We start from the raw sequence: 16536 nt of genomic DNA, 5'->3' as shown, positions 1-16536 counted from the left end.
ATAGCTATGGTAATGCATATTACTTTTACAATGATGTTACCATAATTATTTAAGCAGTAGTTTTAGAATTACTTACGAAGTGAAGTTAATTTATATGTGCGTTTTGAAATTCTTTTTTAAAATCTGAATTTATAGTGGTCACTAGGAACCTACAGAAACATAGATTAAAGCAAAATGGTTTAACTTCTGATCTTATTCCTCTTTCTCTTACAGTTCTGGATAGCAAAGCAATAGACCTTATGAATGCACTAATGAGGCTAAATCAGATCAGGCCTGGGCTTCAATATAAGCTCTTATCTCAGTCTGGCCCTGTCCATGCCCCAGTCTTCACAATGTCTGTAGATGTGGATGGTACAACATATGAAGCCTCAGGACCATCCAAGAAAACAGCAAAACTTCACGTAGCAGTGAAGGTACAGTATTTCTTTTACTCAACAGTGCTTTGTTATTTTATGTTGTAAATAAGGTGCTTGTTTATCTATAGTAAATTAACAGAATTTTTCAAGATTTTAATGACAGTGACATACAGTCTTTTGTCACCTCTGGATCACAAAACTCTTCTTTTTTTGGTTATAAAATGTGTTGATCATATAAAATTTGCAAAACACAAAAAAGTAAAAGAATAAAAACTGTTGGTTGCTTATCTCTGAGGCAGTTCATTAATATTTGTATATAGTATATGCTTGCAGTCCTTTTCTGTTTCTTTTTTTTAGGTTGAGCTCACAGTGTATATGTAGTTTTATGCTCTGATTTTTTTTTTTTTCATTTCACATGTCATCAGTGCCTTTCTATGTTATTAAAATCTTCATAAATAATTTTAAATGGCTGTATGATTAACATGATATAGACGTACTATTGTTTGTTTAAACATTCCCCTATCATTGGATATTTTGCTGTTTGCAGATTTTTTCTGTCATAAATAAATTTAATGTGTTTTTTTTTGCATGTGGTGCCTTTTCTGTATTTCAGAATATTTCCATAGAGAATAAGGTCCACGATTGAACCAGTCAATTATGCATATAGGTTTATAGAAAATTCTTAAATATTGGAATCTCTCCATGACTACATTTGACCTCTTGCAGACAAATGCGAAAATGTCAAAGATCAAGTAGATGGAAGATTACTTTTCACTAAAGAAAAGTTCTGTTATGTTACAGTATGACATAAGATGTAATTGGTCTGTTTTCATAGTCATTCCAGTTTGCAAGTATTATTAATGTAGATGCAAACATTATCCTAGATGCTAAGGATACAGCAGTGATCAAAATAAAGTCCTTGCCCTCCTGGAGCTTGCATTCTAGTGAGGATAGAATGGGGAGAAAGACAGCGGGATATACAAATGGGTCAATTATTTGTCAGGTAGTAATAAGCACAATGCAGAAAAATAATAACTAAGCTGTAAACTTATAGAACAGTGTGTTATGTTGTTTACAAAAGGGGTACTTTTTAAGTATGTTGAAATAGTATGAGTTTAAAATGAGGCAGAGAAAGAAAACTAAGAATGAGGGAAAAAGTGAATTTAGGAATAAGGCTAAAAATACAGTTTAATAACTTAGCTGTAAAGTATGCTGAGAATGAGTCACAAATTTGGATCTAAGTTCTCTAGCATCTGACCCAGAAAGCTTTTGAAATATCAATATCAATTCACTGTCTGTGACATAAGAACAGAAGGAGGAGTGTGGCTGCCCAGCAGCACGTACCCTAAAATGATGAAGATTAGTGGCCAGTCTTCCCTTTCCTCCTCTAGTCCTTTTTCCTGACTGTCCCTCACAAAGGACACCTTTAAGGACATAATCAGCCATATTCCATGAAAAGAGTCTTAATCATTGTGGGGAAAAGATCGGCTGAAGGGGACAAGGGGTAAAGCCCCTCTGCAGAGGTTCCGGAGCCATCGGCTCTCTACTGTGCGGAAGCCACGAGTGTGACTTTCTCCTGAGTGGAGAGCCATGGGGTAGGGTGTGCTGCATGTTTTCACTCTTGGCCCCTTGTCTTTGAGGGTATCAACTTTCTCAGTCTCAACCCCTCTCCAGGAGAAAACAGGCATGGTTACCCTGGATTTTCCAGTCACCTTGTTTCCAAGAATCATTTTGTGATTTTTCAGCTCAGTTGATGTGTTTATTAGGCTTGATTTGTTTGCCAGACATTTGAAGCTCACTTTTCTTTGGTATACCAGTTTTTTTGGCCTTAATATATGTTTTTTAAACTTTTTATTATGAGAATTTTCAAACACGAAGTAAAATAATGCAGTACACATCCATGTGCCCATTATAGAACTTCATCAATTGTCATCATTTTGCTAACCTTGCAGATACAAGTGTTAATTATAATCAGAGATAAAACAGGATTCAAACTCAATGGAAAAGAGTAAAATATCCTTTTTTACCAACAGTCAAATGGTGAAGGTGGGCAGAAACATTGCATGGTGCAACATGGTAAAGTAAATAGAGGGTTATGGTCCTTAATAGGAGGATGCATCTTGCATGAAAGGAGGTGGGACATATTTTATAGGCCCCTCTTCATGCTGCAGGAAGAATCATGGCCTTAATATTGATTCCAAACAAACTGGTTCTATAGGTCCAAAAACTCCATACTTTTTTCTTTTTACTTCTGTAGCATATGTTAGTTAATAATCTTAGAATATGTTCATAGAAAAATAATTTGAAAATTTTTTGTTAGTTGTGCTGTATTGCAAGTACACTTCTAATATCCTTTGAGATTATCCATCAGTTATATAAAATATTTGTAAATGTATTGAAATATGTTGCTACAAAAACAATAAATGAATCTGATATGTGTGGAAAGGGCAGAGAGAAGTGGTGTTAAATAATTCACATTAGACTTTTAACAGTCTGTATTAAATTGGGAAACTGTGTCTTTAGTTTTTTTTGGAGTAAACAAATCAAATTTCCTTGGGACTCTTGGCTTTTGACTTGCAGCCTGTGTTAGCCTGGTGTTAACTCCAGACCGATAACTGTTCCTTCTGAGACGCGATTTCTTAGGGAGAGCATATTTGCAGGACTCAGGCAGTGGAGAAGGTGTTTTCTTTATAAATATTGACAAGGGTATAGGCAAACGATGTTAGTGTATTTAGTGCGAAGTCCTACCTGAGTACTCTTAGAATTTACGATGTTACAGAAGTATTCTTGGCCTTACTCCCAATGAATATAAGGAATTTATTTACGATTTGAAACGTTCAACAGAATGTCAGGTTCTCCATATGAATTGGGTGAATTAATTTCAAGTTCTCTAGGTACAGAAGTCTACTTCTGCCCATTTTTTGTTTAGAGTAATATTTTATTTATATTGGCAGAATCCTTTGTACAGAATGCCATTGTTTATAAAGGCTAGACTGTTTGGCTACTCATTTGTGTGGCAGCCAATAACAGTTTTTTGAGACACCTATTGGGTATAGTTGGGATTATAAAGAAATATGCTGTTGCTTTTACACTCCAGCAACTTTAAACATTAGTCAAAAGCTAAAACAAATATAGGGATTTTTAGGCACCTAGTTCTGGTACAGACCTTTAAGTCAGTAACTGACAATGCAATGTCAACCAGTTTGATAGAGGCTTATAAAAATGCTAGTGCACATATTCTTCTGCAAACATCTAAAAAGCAGTTTAACCTGGAAGGAGATATTAAAAGGTGTACAACACACACACACACACACACACACAGACACACACACACACACACACACACACTCTTCTGAAAACTGTATTTTAAAAAAGATGAGAAATGCCAGGCATGAGTAGAAATATAAGAAGAGTGAACACTGGGGGAAGCCATAATGCAACCGGGCCTTGAGAGGCAGGGATGGAGATACAAACCTAAGCTTGTTCCTGGTTCACTTAGTGGTAGAGAATAAACCTAGAGGCTGAATCTTTTCTTTCAAGTCTCGATTATGGTTTTAAGTGGAGAGCCAAAGGGATGGATAGTAGAAAGCTTCAGATGTAATTTTGTAATTAACAGGCATATTGGCTCCAAGGTAAAGAAAACTCCTTGATTTCCCTTCTGTGCTAATTTCCCCTATTGGATTGAGTCATAGAACTTAGAGGTCAATTAATCAGTCTTCCTGTTTTGCAAATTGGAAAACTGAGGACCAGAGGAGAAATAAAGAGTTAGAACATCAGGTGTTTTCCTTTCTAGCCTCGTGTACTTTTCATAGTGTGCGATTTTACTTTCCCCCTCACCTCACTGGTTGAACTTGGCTATTCTGTTTCTCTACCTCTCATCTCCAAATTAAATGAACCCAGGGTAGCCTCCGGTTTGCATTTCTGTTTTCCGTTATTTAAACCTAAATACTCTGAGGAGGTTTCCCCCATTTTCCACGGTGACACTCTGGTAGGTAAAACTTTTTTAACCGAGGATTTATAGATTTAGCACCATCTTTCTCTTTCTGCAAGGTGTTTCACCGTTTCAAATGTTGTGGGTTTGAAACTGTTGTTCTCAATATTTCATCTGTTCTCTGTGGTGTCTGGTATTTGAGTAAAACTGAATCTTAATGTAATTTGTACAGGTACTGCAGGCAATGGGATACCCAACGGGCTTTGATGCAGATATTGAATGTATGAGTTCCGATGAAAAGTCAGATAATGAAGGCAAAAATGAAACAGTGTCTTCAAACTCAAGCAATAATACTGGAAATTCTACAACTGAAACCTCCAGTACCTTAGAGGTATACTTATATATTTTTTTCCTTGGAAAAAAAGTAATGTATGTTCATTGTCAAAAATTTGAGAGGTATGGAGAAGTATAAATGAGACAATCAAAAGCATATACAAGTGTATGTATTCCAGAGGCAGTCATTATTAATATTTTGCTTTATTTATATCCAGCCTTTTTTCTATGTGTATTTTTTATGAAGGCAGTCATATTTTCATATAGTTTTACATCTTGTTTTTTCACTTAACTTTAAAAATCGCTGTAAACATAACTGTATACTGTACAACACATGGATGTAGCCTAATTTAACTAGCATTTCTCCTTTGCTGGCCATGGGAGTTGCTTCCAGCATTTCAATCATAATGTATCAGGAATGTCATAATGTATCCAATCATAATGTATCAGGAATGTCAACAATAACTGAAGAGTGAAAAACAAAAAGATCTAGGGACTTCCCTGGCGGTCCAGTGGTTAGGACCCCATGCTTCCACTGCAGGGGGCCCCGGTTCCATCCCTGGTCAGGGAACTAAGATCCCACAAGCTGCTGTGCTATAAACGAATGAATGAATGAATGAATATGTGTATGCATGTATGTTTGCAAACTTAAAAAAAAATCTAATGGGGAAATTTAGAATTATTCGAAATTTGTGCTAAGCTATGGGGGTCAGTGGGGTCATCATTGAGTTGGTCCAGCCCTAAAGAGCGCGTCTGATTTAGTATGTTCCTCAGACTCTTGAGCAAGTCCTGACCTATGACGTATTGTCAGAGATAATAGAACGAGACAAAAATCCAAGTACTGAGTATACACGGCTTATTTGGGAATTCACGGGGCCCTTGCTTATTACATTCTACATAAGAAAAATTGGCTTTAAATAACCGCAGGAGCTTACATTAAATTTAAAAAAATGTCATTTGTAAGAATGAGTATCTATCAAGGACTTAGTGGACTATAATTTTTTCCCCTTTTAGTACCTGCTTACTGCTAGATGCTGCAGAAATTGTGTCCAGAGCCTTAAGATGTTCTCAGGATAGAAGGGCAAAAGATACGCTCATAATTACAATGTAATGTGATAAGCACCGTGATTGCAAAATGAATTTAATAATGTATAATCTCAAAGGAGGATGTGATTATGAAATGTACACACATGTAAAATCAAAGGGAGTAAACTGTGAGCTTGGTTTGAGATGATGAGTAGGATTTTGCTATGTGGGGAAGAGGTGGAAAGAAGGCATTCTGGGCCAAGGAATAGAAGGTATAATATCTGGAGTTGTGAAAGTAAATGTTTGAGAAGTACCAGGTAGGCCTGTATGGTGGGGACTGATGGGGCTGAGGCCTGTGGAAGCCATGCCTGACTCCTCATGTGATGCTGTGGAGGATAGAAGACATGGCCCTGGCTTTAGAGAGGACCAGTCATTCATAAGTGGTTGTCACAGGCAGGCCAAGATGGTTTGCTGGCAGTGTTGTAAATAGTAAGAGAGAAAGAGCGCATTAATTATGAGGTACAGACTGTTAAGTTCAAAGGGAATTAAGAGAGCAGCGTGGGCTAAACTAATAGCAGTTACGAGAGTATGTGGAGGTTCTGGTTGTGAATCCATCTCTGCTTTGCTTCTGTATAATCTAGTAATGGGGAGGGGAGAAAGCTCTTATTCTTCATTAAAATAGTAATAATTGATTAGAACCGCAAATATTTTTATCTTGACTCATTTTTATAAAGTGATTTCAGATTTGGAAAGCAGGGAGTGATTACCATAGTTTCAGAAGTTACTCATTACCTTTTAAAGATGGACTCCAGAAATTTGCCTTGAAATTAAAAAGATGTAGATTATTAAAAACTCTTCAAGAAGTGGTTTATTGCAAAAGACCCAGGAATGTTTATTAAAATTCTTTAAAAATTGGCCAGTGTTTCACTTTTATAGCATCAACCACTTATTAAATCAGTGTAGAGTATGTTAAGAGAATCTTGCTGTCCATTAGGTTTACATACATGAAAATCCTATTATATGTAATAATTCATTTTTGTTCAGCATTTCTTGAGCAATTACTGGGATAGAATTACAGACATGCTCTCTAACCTCAAAAAGTGCTCGGTCGTTGGGTCTTTCTAAAATTTTGTGGTGTTTTGTGGTTGGTTTTATTTTTGGTGCTAGCCTCTCTGTTTGAGCCTTCACACTCTTACGTGAATTACTTCTCTTCCTCACCTCTAGTCTTATCCTTATGTCAGTTCTTTCCACCACTCCTAGAGCAGTTTTCTAGTCTAATCGTGAATTTACCCAGATTTAAGTCTTTCAGTGGCTCCCTATTGTCCATGATAAAGTCGAAGCTCATTTGCATGACATTTGAAGTCCTTTATGATTTGGCTCCATCAAGAGTGTTTCTAATCTGGTTCTGCTTTCCTCTCCTCACTCGCTTAATACAGCCAAATGGAACTTCTTGCCATTTCCCAAACAAATGGTCTTTCTTTCTCTTGGGCCTTTGCATGGCTGTTTCTTCTGTCCAGAATGCCCTTCTCCTTCGTTTCCTCCTTCTCATGGTCTGGTACCTACCTTTTAAGGTCAGGTTTGCATGTCACTTCCAGGAAAACTATCCTGTTTGCCCTAGAAAATGATTCCTTGTACTATGTTTCCATAATATACATGGGCTCTATAATGTACATTGTTTTACAGTGATTAGATCAATCCCTCCTTCTGTACTCTAGCTCCTTGAGGGCCGAGAATGACTGCTTTTATTATTTTTAAATTTCAGAATTCATGGTCTGTAGCCTACTGTTTTTACTCTAGGTGCCGTTAAATCTCTTTAGAGAGACTGAGAGGTGTGTAGGCACATTTTGTTTCCGTCTCCCAAATTGAGAGTTATTTCTTCCTAATCCTAAAGATGAAAAACAATGAATGCTCAGGTGCCATGTGAGTCTCAACTGTTCTACCTACATTGTCAGTCATTTAGAGTATTGTTCTTAGATCTTGAACACCCCAGATCAGACCCTGGAGTGCCATGTGATGGCAAGGCTACACTGCTCTTGAATACTGATCTGTTGAGACAGCCTGCTTCCATGGCAGGCTGGCCAGATGACTTACTGTGATGTTTACTGCTTGTAGAATTTCTATACCTTTAAAGATATTTTACCGTTTGTATACAGAAGTGATCATGCATCCTAGCCCCTGAATGCTTTAAAGTACAATTCTTGAGCCTCTTTGTCAACGGAGACGTAGTATAATTGTATTAATAAGAAATCTAATACTCTAAAATCTTACTTGATTGAACCTCCTTTTAGGTAAGAACTCAGGGCCCTATCCTCACAGCAAGTGGCAAAAATCCTGTAATGGAGCTCAATGAAAAAAGAAGAGGTCTTAAGTATGAACTCATCTCGGAGACTGGTGGAAGCCATGACAAACGCTTTGTAATGGAGGTGTGTACCTAGATACAAGCCAACCTTATTTTTCCCCTCAAAGACATAGGATATCCTCAGCTTATATATAAAAAAGCTTTAGACTGAGTCAAATCTCATGGTGCTGTTTGACTTTTGGTGTTTTCTGTGTTGTGACACATTTAAATTAAAACTACGTAGAGGAATTGCATGGGATAATTGCAGAGTGTTGTTCTTGATTTTAGGTAGAAGTAGATGGACAGAAATTCAGAGGTGCAGGTCCAAATAAGAAAGTGGCAAAGGCAAGTGCAGCTTTAGCTGCCCTGGAGAAGCTGTTTTCTGGACCCAATGCAGCAAATAATAAGAAAAAGAAGATTATCCCTCAGGTATGAGTTAAGCATTAAACCTTTGAAAGATATTACCAGAATTAAATTTCCTTTCCTGTCTTTGTGGCACTTCAGGTTTTTCTAAAGTTACTTCTTTTTCTTGGATTTGGCAACGCTTGCTTTGGGTTTGATCATGAATAATAGAAATATGATTAGTGGTTCTCTGTTCTGTGGTCTTTTAGGCAAATTATTAAATAGAGACTATTAGCATTATTTGGGGGATTTAGGTCATTCTTGAAGAGGTAGAGTGTTGGAGGGTTGGGACTTTAATGAGATACTAGCATTTGTTTAGTTTAGGGAAGCTGCCAAGAGTATTTGGGGCTTACTCTCATCAGAGTCTGCAGGTGCTCTTCCATTTCCTTTCCAGTTTTGTCCTTTTGCATTATTTATTTTGGGTTTTCCTTTGAGGGCGTCACAGTAGAACTTGACCCTTTGTTGCTTCTGTTCATTACCGACATTGGAAATGTCAGAGCTGCTAAAGGCCCAGGATTGTAACAAGGGTTGCAGTAAGAAAAGATGGCCTCCTAATTGCACGCTTTTGAATAACAGATTCTTCTATCCATTCATTTACGTATTCAAAAATATTTTCTAGACATATACCATGTGCACGATTGTGAGGGAAAAGGAGATACGTTAACTATAAGACACATTCTCTCCCTCGTGGAGAATACTGGTATAATAATGTCTGAATATATTATGTGATAGGAACAAGTCAAGTAAAAATGTTTAGACTAATAGAAGGAAGCCTAGATTATTTAAGATTCTTTGTTAAATATGCATATGCAAAGTCCATTATAAGAGGTTAGAATAGCTCTCATTTTATAGATGAGGAAATGAGGCTTGAGCAAATTAAGATACCGCTTGTAGTAACATAGCTAATTGATGGTAAGGGTTCCCTTTGGAACCTGGTTTTTCATCTTCCAAAGACCATTGGCATGCTCCTATTGTATATATCCACCTTAGAAATTTGTGTTAATTTAAACTTCTTGTATTTACTATAATAAACACTGCTTATATTCTAGAATTCAAAATATAAACAAAGAAAACGAACTTTTACTGAGATGAAATACAAATAAAGCGTTTAAATTGCAGTGGTACACATGTAGAGAGAGGATAAGTGGATTTTCTTTTTCTAAAATCTTCCTAGAATATGTTCTAAATTAGTGGAAGGATAATTGTTACCTTGTTTGTTTTGGTGTGTTTTTCTCATGCGTTACATCTTGTATATGGGTCAGTTAATTTTAGTGTTTAAAAAAGCCTGTGCTATGTGCAGATACTTACTAGGTAGTTAGGTTTGGTTCTAGGAGACATGAGCTTGCTTTGTGTGGAGTCACTCTGCTGCTGCCAGACTACTACTTTCTGACTGCATTTGACTAAGCTGTGTTTTAAAAAAAAATGCCCGCATGAAGTTCACTCATTTTTAGAAATTTTCCATACTAAAAGCTATAGAACTCACGTGTTCAATGTGCTTGACAGCCAAGAAGCAGTCTATTTTGGTTGGATTTTTTTCAGCCAAAAGGAAAAAATGGCTGTTCTCTGTGCACGATACATTCGACCTTGAAACTGTCTTCTACCCAGTTACAGAGGCTATCCTAGGATTTTTTCAGTGAGAGATAAATGTGTATATGCACTGACTATTTAAGCTGTCTGAGATGCTGTTGACTTGATCGTACAATGCCTTTGAGGCTCTGCACCTCCTTCCCTGCAGCTTGGTTATAGCAGGGAGTATTAGCAGTTTTATGAGCTTGAGTTTTTATAGCATCTTTATATTAAAAAGTAAATATAATATGTAATTTAAAACTAGATATTTTCTTATTTCTTAAATTTTCAGTTTTGGAAAAGAATGTTCTAGCAGCCCTGTGTACCGTTACTCTTTGTCCTTATCTGTTCTACTTTTCAGAGCTTTGTATCTATTTTCTCAGTTGCTCTTTCTACTCTGAAGTAAGGAAAACAAAATGGGTATCATAATTGTCATTTTGCAATTATTGGGGAGACTCCCATAGAGATTATGTGACTTTACCAGAGTCCCATAGCATTTTAGGGCAAGAAGAGACTTCAGAGGTCATTCACACACACACACATACACACAGAATTGCATGACCTTCCTGAGGTCTCAGTTACTTACATCAGGAACTGGGATCCACACCTTTGGTCTTCCTGTCTTAGTTCCTTTTTTTTTTTTTTTTTTTTAAACCCCATTCAGGTTCACAGCTAACTCCAGGTGGTTTGTTGTGCTATTTTTTTGTTTGCTGGGGGAGAATTCAGTAAATTTTGAACCTAGGTATCAAGTGTCTGTAATTGCTTTAGTCAGGCCTAAAATGACTTTGGATGTAATTTGACTGCTGAAATTTGTGTGCAGAAAACGAACTCTTTCTGGGTAACCCTCAAGTGAAAGGAAGAATTTATTTGCATACTTCTGTGTGCCAGCTCTTCTCCAGAACAACTCTGTAAGACAGATGTCATTTTCATTTTACAGATTATAAACTGAAGGTTCAAGGTCATAGACGACTAATCTCATGTACAGGCTTAAGTTTCTCATGGAGGTTATACATTACAAAGTTGATGAGATGATCTTATTTCTCTCAGTAATGAAATGTGTTATTTTTAACAGGCAAAGGGTGTTGTGAATACAGCTGTGTCCGCAGCAGTCCAAGCTGTTCGGGGCAGAGGAAGAGGAACTCTAACAAGGGGAGCTTTTGTTGGGGCCACAGCTGCTCCTGGCTACATAGCTCCAGGTACAGTGCACCCTGGGAGACATCTGCCTCCTTTTCTGGGCCAGAGTTCCAAGAACAGCCTCTCCTTTATTTTCCAGTGTTATACAGGGTTTCTGGAAACATAATATGGGTATAGGATGGGTGTGCACCGAATTTCAAAAGAAGAGAATCTACAGAATGTTACAGGTTTTCTCCTGGAATCTGCTGAGTGACTAGAGGCTTTCTGGAGGGAGGTGACAGATGAGGAGTATTGCGCTTGGTTGAGGGGACATATTTTGACAATGAGATATGAGCTCAAAGATATTCCACAGATTGGGAGTTTGGATACCTGAGCAGAGTGTATTCGGTGGGGACATAGATGACAGATTGGGTATCACAGGTGAGAAAAATGGCTGGTAAGAGCTACTTAATTGGGGTGAAGCCTGGCGATGTTAGCATTTCTTTAACTCTATGTTGGGGAACCATCAGGGGCTAAAGAAGTACAAAAAGAGGAAAGGGGGAACTTACTTATCTAGAGCTGAGTATACACTAGATACTTTCATATAAATGATTTCACTTAATTGTTTTTAATCTTCACAGTGTTTCCTCAAGTAGAAATATTTTCCATTTTTCTGGGTGAGGAAACTAAGTTTTAGGGAGGTAAGGCAACTAGCTCAGTGTGAGACATCTTGTAAACAGCAGAGCAAAGATTTGAATGTCGGTGTTTCTAATTCCAAAGTTTATATTCTTTCTATTTCACCACATGGCTTGAGGAAGATGGGAAAAGATGCGCTCTGCTTGCCTTCTCTTCTGATCCTTGTATCATCTCAGCAGTAGCTGTACCTCTGTCTCATGAAAATCAAATTCTCTGTAATATTGCAAGTATGGAACTTTGAACTTGACAACTAAACCACTAGTAGTTGTTGATCAAGATGAAATGGTCATAAAGATTGGGTCTTATCCTGTCATTATTTTTTTGCGTAACACTCTTAAGAAGTTCACTTAGGTTGTGGTTTTTTTTTTTTTTTCTAAGGAAGACTTAGAATAGGCTTTTTGGGAAGTTCTGTGGATGACGTGGCTTTGGAATTAAGCTTCTAGAAGTTGATCCCAGTAGGGGCATAGCTCAAAGATGTGTCATATAAACAATGTGTACTCTTATCCAAATATTGTGTGCCTGCTTTGACACACAGCAGACATGGATTTTGTTCTCCTGCAGTGTTTGGTCTAAAGGTGAGACATACTAATGGAATACTCACGACTGACTGAGTTGCTGTGATGAAGGAGAGGGGCACGATGCTGTGAGGGAACGTGACAGAGAAACCTGGTCTAGTCTGTCGGGGACTCAGAGGTTTCCCTGAAGATGTGACACTTGAACTGAGCTTTGAAGAATGAGTAGGGGTTAACTCAGAGAAGATTGGGACAGAAGAACACCTCACACAGAGGGAATAGCACATCAGCACCCTATGGTGCTGGTAGGAGGGAACTTGGCTCATTTGAAGAATTAGGAGGAGGCCAACATGTCTGTAGTGTGGAGAGCACTGGGTGTGGGCGAAGGGGGAGGGGGTGGGGGGAATTTGGGCTAAAGTGGGTGCTCAGTCCTGTCCTGGAGGCTGTGGTTTGGATTTTGGTCTTAGCACCTAAGTACGGGGGACGTCGTGAAGGGTTCTAAGAGGAGTAAGGAGATAAGACTTTCAGACTTTATTTGTAAAGATCACTCTCTGTAGCATGAAGAATGGCTTGTAAGGATAGAAGTCGGCATGCCAAGACAAAGTAGAAGGTTTTTGTAAGCTCAGAGACTAGACTAGAGGCCGTGGAGGGATCTCCAGGGGGTGTAGGGAAGTAGATGGGGGTCATGAAGTGAGCAGATGGAAGAACTTCAGAAGCAGAATTGATGGATTGAATGTGGAGAACGAAACAGAGTGAGGTTTCAGGTCCCTCCCAGGATCTTATGCTGGAGGAAGTAGGTTGGATGGCGGCACCATTGAAGGAGACAGAGAGCGCTGAAAGACAGTGTAAGAGGGTGGTTACAGTTTGGTATTTTTTGTGTGTCCGAAATTAAGACATTTTTCTGTGCATCTCACTATTTCTATGGAAATTTATTTATTTATTTATTTTTGCCTCATTTCATGTCTTATTTAAAGGAAGCGGCTTTCATTAAACAGTAGTAGGCAGGTTACTGAGGTGAACTCTCTTGCCTTTGGTGACGTGCTCGTCCAGTTTTGTCCAGCTGCTGGGCCATGGGACGTTTCCCTCACGCCCGAGGGGTCAGCAGCCATCAGCTAGTGGCAGTGATTGTGAGAGGAATCCTGCTGTCTGCCTCTCTGCTCTGTAGTAGCTTCTCTCTTACATCATTGCACTGACCTCTGTGAAAGGCCTGTCTTCTGAAGCTTTTAAAAAGGAAGTTCTTTTATAGCCTAGAGAAGATTCAGATTAGGTCAGTTTGGATTATGAATAGGCTATATGCCATTTGCAGAGTGTATTTTGTGCAGCAGGGAGTGTAGTAAGTATTTTTACATATGTTATTTAATTACATTCCTCTGCCATCAGTTTCTGCAGAAGACTGAGGCTCAGAGAGGTTAAATAGCAGGTGCAATTCAGAGTCACCTTAGTGAGATGTGAAGTCAGGATTAGAACCCCAGTGGCCTCATTAGTGGCCAGCTTAGTTGTTATAGTTTCATCTCTTTAAGGAGGTTTTAGTAAAACATTTGAAACTGTAGCCTTAGCCAACCAGCTACCTTTTCCTGGAATAGATTTGATATACAGCCTTCTTTTTTAAGCATTAATCTTTTTTTTTTTTTTTTGGCTTCTGATACTTTTCCTACTGTATATTTCCTACTGCTTATTTCAGCTGCCTTGTGTCCTCTTGAAATATATGATTTAGTGAGCACTAAAGACTAAGTTGTACAACCCGCAGTTTTATATGACTTAAGTATAGACTAAAAAGTGAAAAACTTTATCTCTAAGAAAATGTTTCAGTTAGTCCCCAAAAGCAATTTACTTATTCAACATATATTTGAATGTTTTATCTCAAACAAGAGATTTAGATCTGAGCATTCAAAGATGACCAACACTTAGCGTCTGCCCCTGTGAATGCTCGGGGTCACATGGGGTAGGAACAGACACTTGAGAAAGTACCGTGTGATATGATGCAAGCTGTGACATGGGGTGGGCAAAGTGAACGGCAAGCCTGGGGGACTTTACAGAGGAGGTGATAGATACCTAAAGGATGAGTTGCAGTTGGTCAGCTAGAGAAGAAGGAAAAAAAAATCATTCTAGTGGCAGAAATGATTATAGAAAAAAGGGCTGTAAAGTAAAAAAGCTTGATTTGTTTTGGGTACAATGTGAAGGGCCCATGTAGATTTTGTGCCCTTGTTCTATTTTAGAAACCAGTTTTTCCTAGAGATTTACCCAAGTGATTTAGTAGTTATATGTTTTAAAGTCATTTTACTGAAAGATTAAAGATTGTCATTTCTATTAACGTAGTATTTCTAATCCCTTTAAAACTATAAAGTAGCTTGGAGGGTTTCCCATTTTATAGATGAAAGTGGCAACTCAGAGGTTACATATCTAAGGACATATAAGAAACTAGTGCCAGAACTAAATGGTTCAAAAACTTTTGTGTTCTTTGTACTTTATTGATAATATGAGCCTTCTTCATAGGCACCAGATGCTAATGGCAATTTTAACAACATTTACTGAGAGACCCTGTGCTGGGGCCCAGAATTCGGATTTCAACAAGACATGGACCTTGCCCTCGAGCCCACAGCCTGATCTGTGCGCCCTCTTCAGTGGCAGTTGAGGCTTTAGCCTGCTCTGTCACTGCTTTCTGAAAAAAAGACTTGGAAATTCCTATTTTCCAACTGTGAGAAATTGGTAACTTGAGTGGTTCTAAGTATTCTTTTGTTGAACAAATTAAATATGTGAGTGGTTACTATATGCCAGACATTCTGCTAGGTTCAAGTGTTGCAAAGATGTATAAGACTTGAGTCTCTGCCATTCTAGGGGGGAACACAGACAAAGGGTTGATAATTATAATACAATGTGGTAAGTGTAGTGAGAAAGAAACAGGATATTCTGGTAGGTCAGGAGAGCTTGGTAGGCGTAGTAAAAAGCTTCCACTCTGCATAGGCATGGAGGAATCTCGGTGGACTCGGGCCATTCTGGGAAGGGTTCTGGTTGAGCCAGCGCCTGGAAGGAGCCCTTGGGGCCCAAGGCGCCGGGCCGGGTGGTCCTTGTGAATCGGGCTGGCGCTGACTCTGCCCTTTCTCCTGGACTGATGTGCTTTCTCCTTCTTTGCACCAGGCTATGGAACACCATATGGTTACAGCACAGCTGCCCCTGCCTATGGTATGTACACCGTCTTACTGATTTCTCCTCTTAAGCCACTCTGCACAGCAGTCCAAAGCGCAGTTTGTATCTAGGGTTTCTTTAAATGAATTGGAGGATCTCAGACCTACTTATTCTAGTGACCCAACTTAAATTCCCGTTGAAAATGCCACAACCTTGTGGTTCTTGGTTTGGTTGGAGTTGCTCTTCTCTCTGCTTTGCCTGATTGAAGGACTGCTTGTTCTAATTGCCTGTTTCTGACCATATTGAAATTAAATATTTTAAGTAGTTCTTCTTACAGCCAACTTATACTCCATTCAAAGGCTACTGAAGGGCCATACTCAGTTTCCAGCTTGGCTGCCTGCCAGTTATAGAGCTACATTTAAGTTTCTGGTTTGTGAACTCTAGGTGATTTGAGTTAGAGATAGGAGGTGCTCACTTCAAATTCATAGCTGTCATCCTTTTTCATGAATTTTTCTGTAGAGGTGTAGTGAACAGGTCCTAGAGGGTGATGAAGGGGTATCTGCAGCAGTTACTGAAGTGCTTACTGCAGAAGGTCTGTGTAGTACAGTGAGAAAATCATAGGAATAGCTCCTCTCCCTCCAAAAATAAAAAACAAAGGCAGATGCGGAAATGAACCTCAGTGGCCCTTTGGATAACTTTTGAATGAGGTTTATGTGGCAATGGAGGCAGTAGGTTTGGAGTCAGTGATATGCTCTCTTAGGCATTTTTCCTAACTCGGGTGCTGTGTGGTATAGAGTTGGCCATCTATAGGATGTTTGTCGTTGAGAGAAAAAAGAGCGCAAGTGTGTGTGCACACATGTGAGAGAATGCATGTGAGTGTAAGAGTGGGCGGGTGCACACGTGTGTGTGCAGCAGTGCGACCCCAGGCTGGGTGTGTGTGCACACAGAAGAGAAGGCCCTGGACTGTGTTGCTACTTGTGGCGTTAGTCCTCCACACGAGCCTCAGACCTTCCATTATGCTTTTTCTCTTCATGCATCAGCTTTCCCATTTTTGTTTGGATGAAAATTATGGGTCTTTAAGACACTGCTAAACTGAAGCTTCATCTGATTTCCTAGCTGTAGAAATAAGTAGAAAGTGAA

General features: G+C 38.8%; 1 protein-coding gene across 3 annotated transcripts in view; it reads left to right on the top strand.

Moving 5' to 3' along the window:
* The window catches only part of STRBP (spermatid perinuclear RNA binding protein), a 184096-nt gene that overhangs the window by 150451 nt on the left and 17109 nt on the right, over nt 1-16536 (top strand). For all 3 annotated transcript variants that reach the window (XM_079928054.1, XM_079928053.1, XM_079928052.1), the window contains 6 exons: nt 214-413; nt 4520-4678; nt 7935-8069; nt 8273-8413; nt 11025-11148; nt 15409-15453. In XM_079928054.1, the coding sequence (XP_079784180.1) occupies nt 214-413; nt 4520-4678; nt 7935-8069; nt 8273-8413; nt 11025-11148; nt 15409-15453 (804 nt within the window). The remainder of the gene's footprint in view (nt 1-213; nt 414-4519; nt 4679-7934; nt 8070-8272; nt 8414-11024; nt 11149-15408; nt 15454-16536) is intronic.

Source organism: Stenella coeruleoalba (assembly GCF_951394435.1).
Source record: "Stenella coeruleoalba genome assembly, chromosome: 7".
NCBI lineage: Eukaryota > Metazoa > Chordata > Mammalia > Artiodactyla > Delphinidae > Stenella > Stenella coeruleoalba.
Note: the sequence above shows the minus strand (reverse complement) of the source record. Positions and strands in the feature narration are given on the sequence as shown.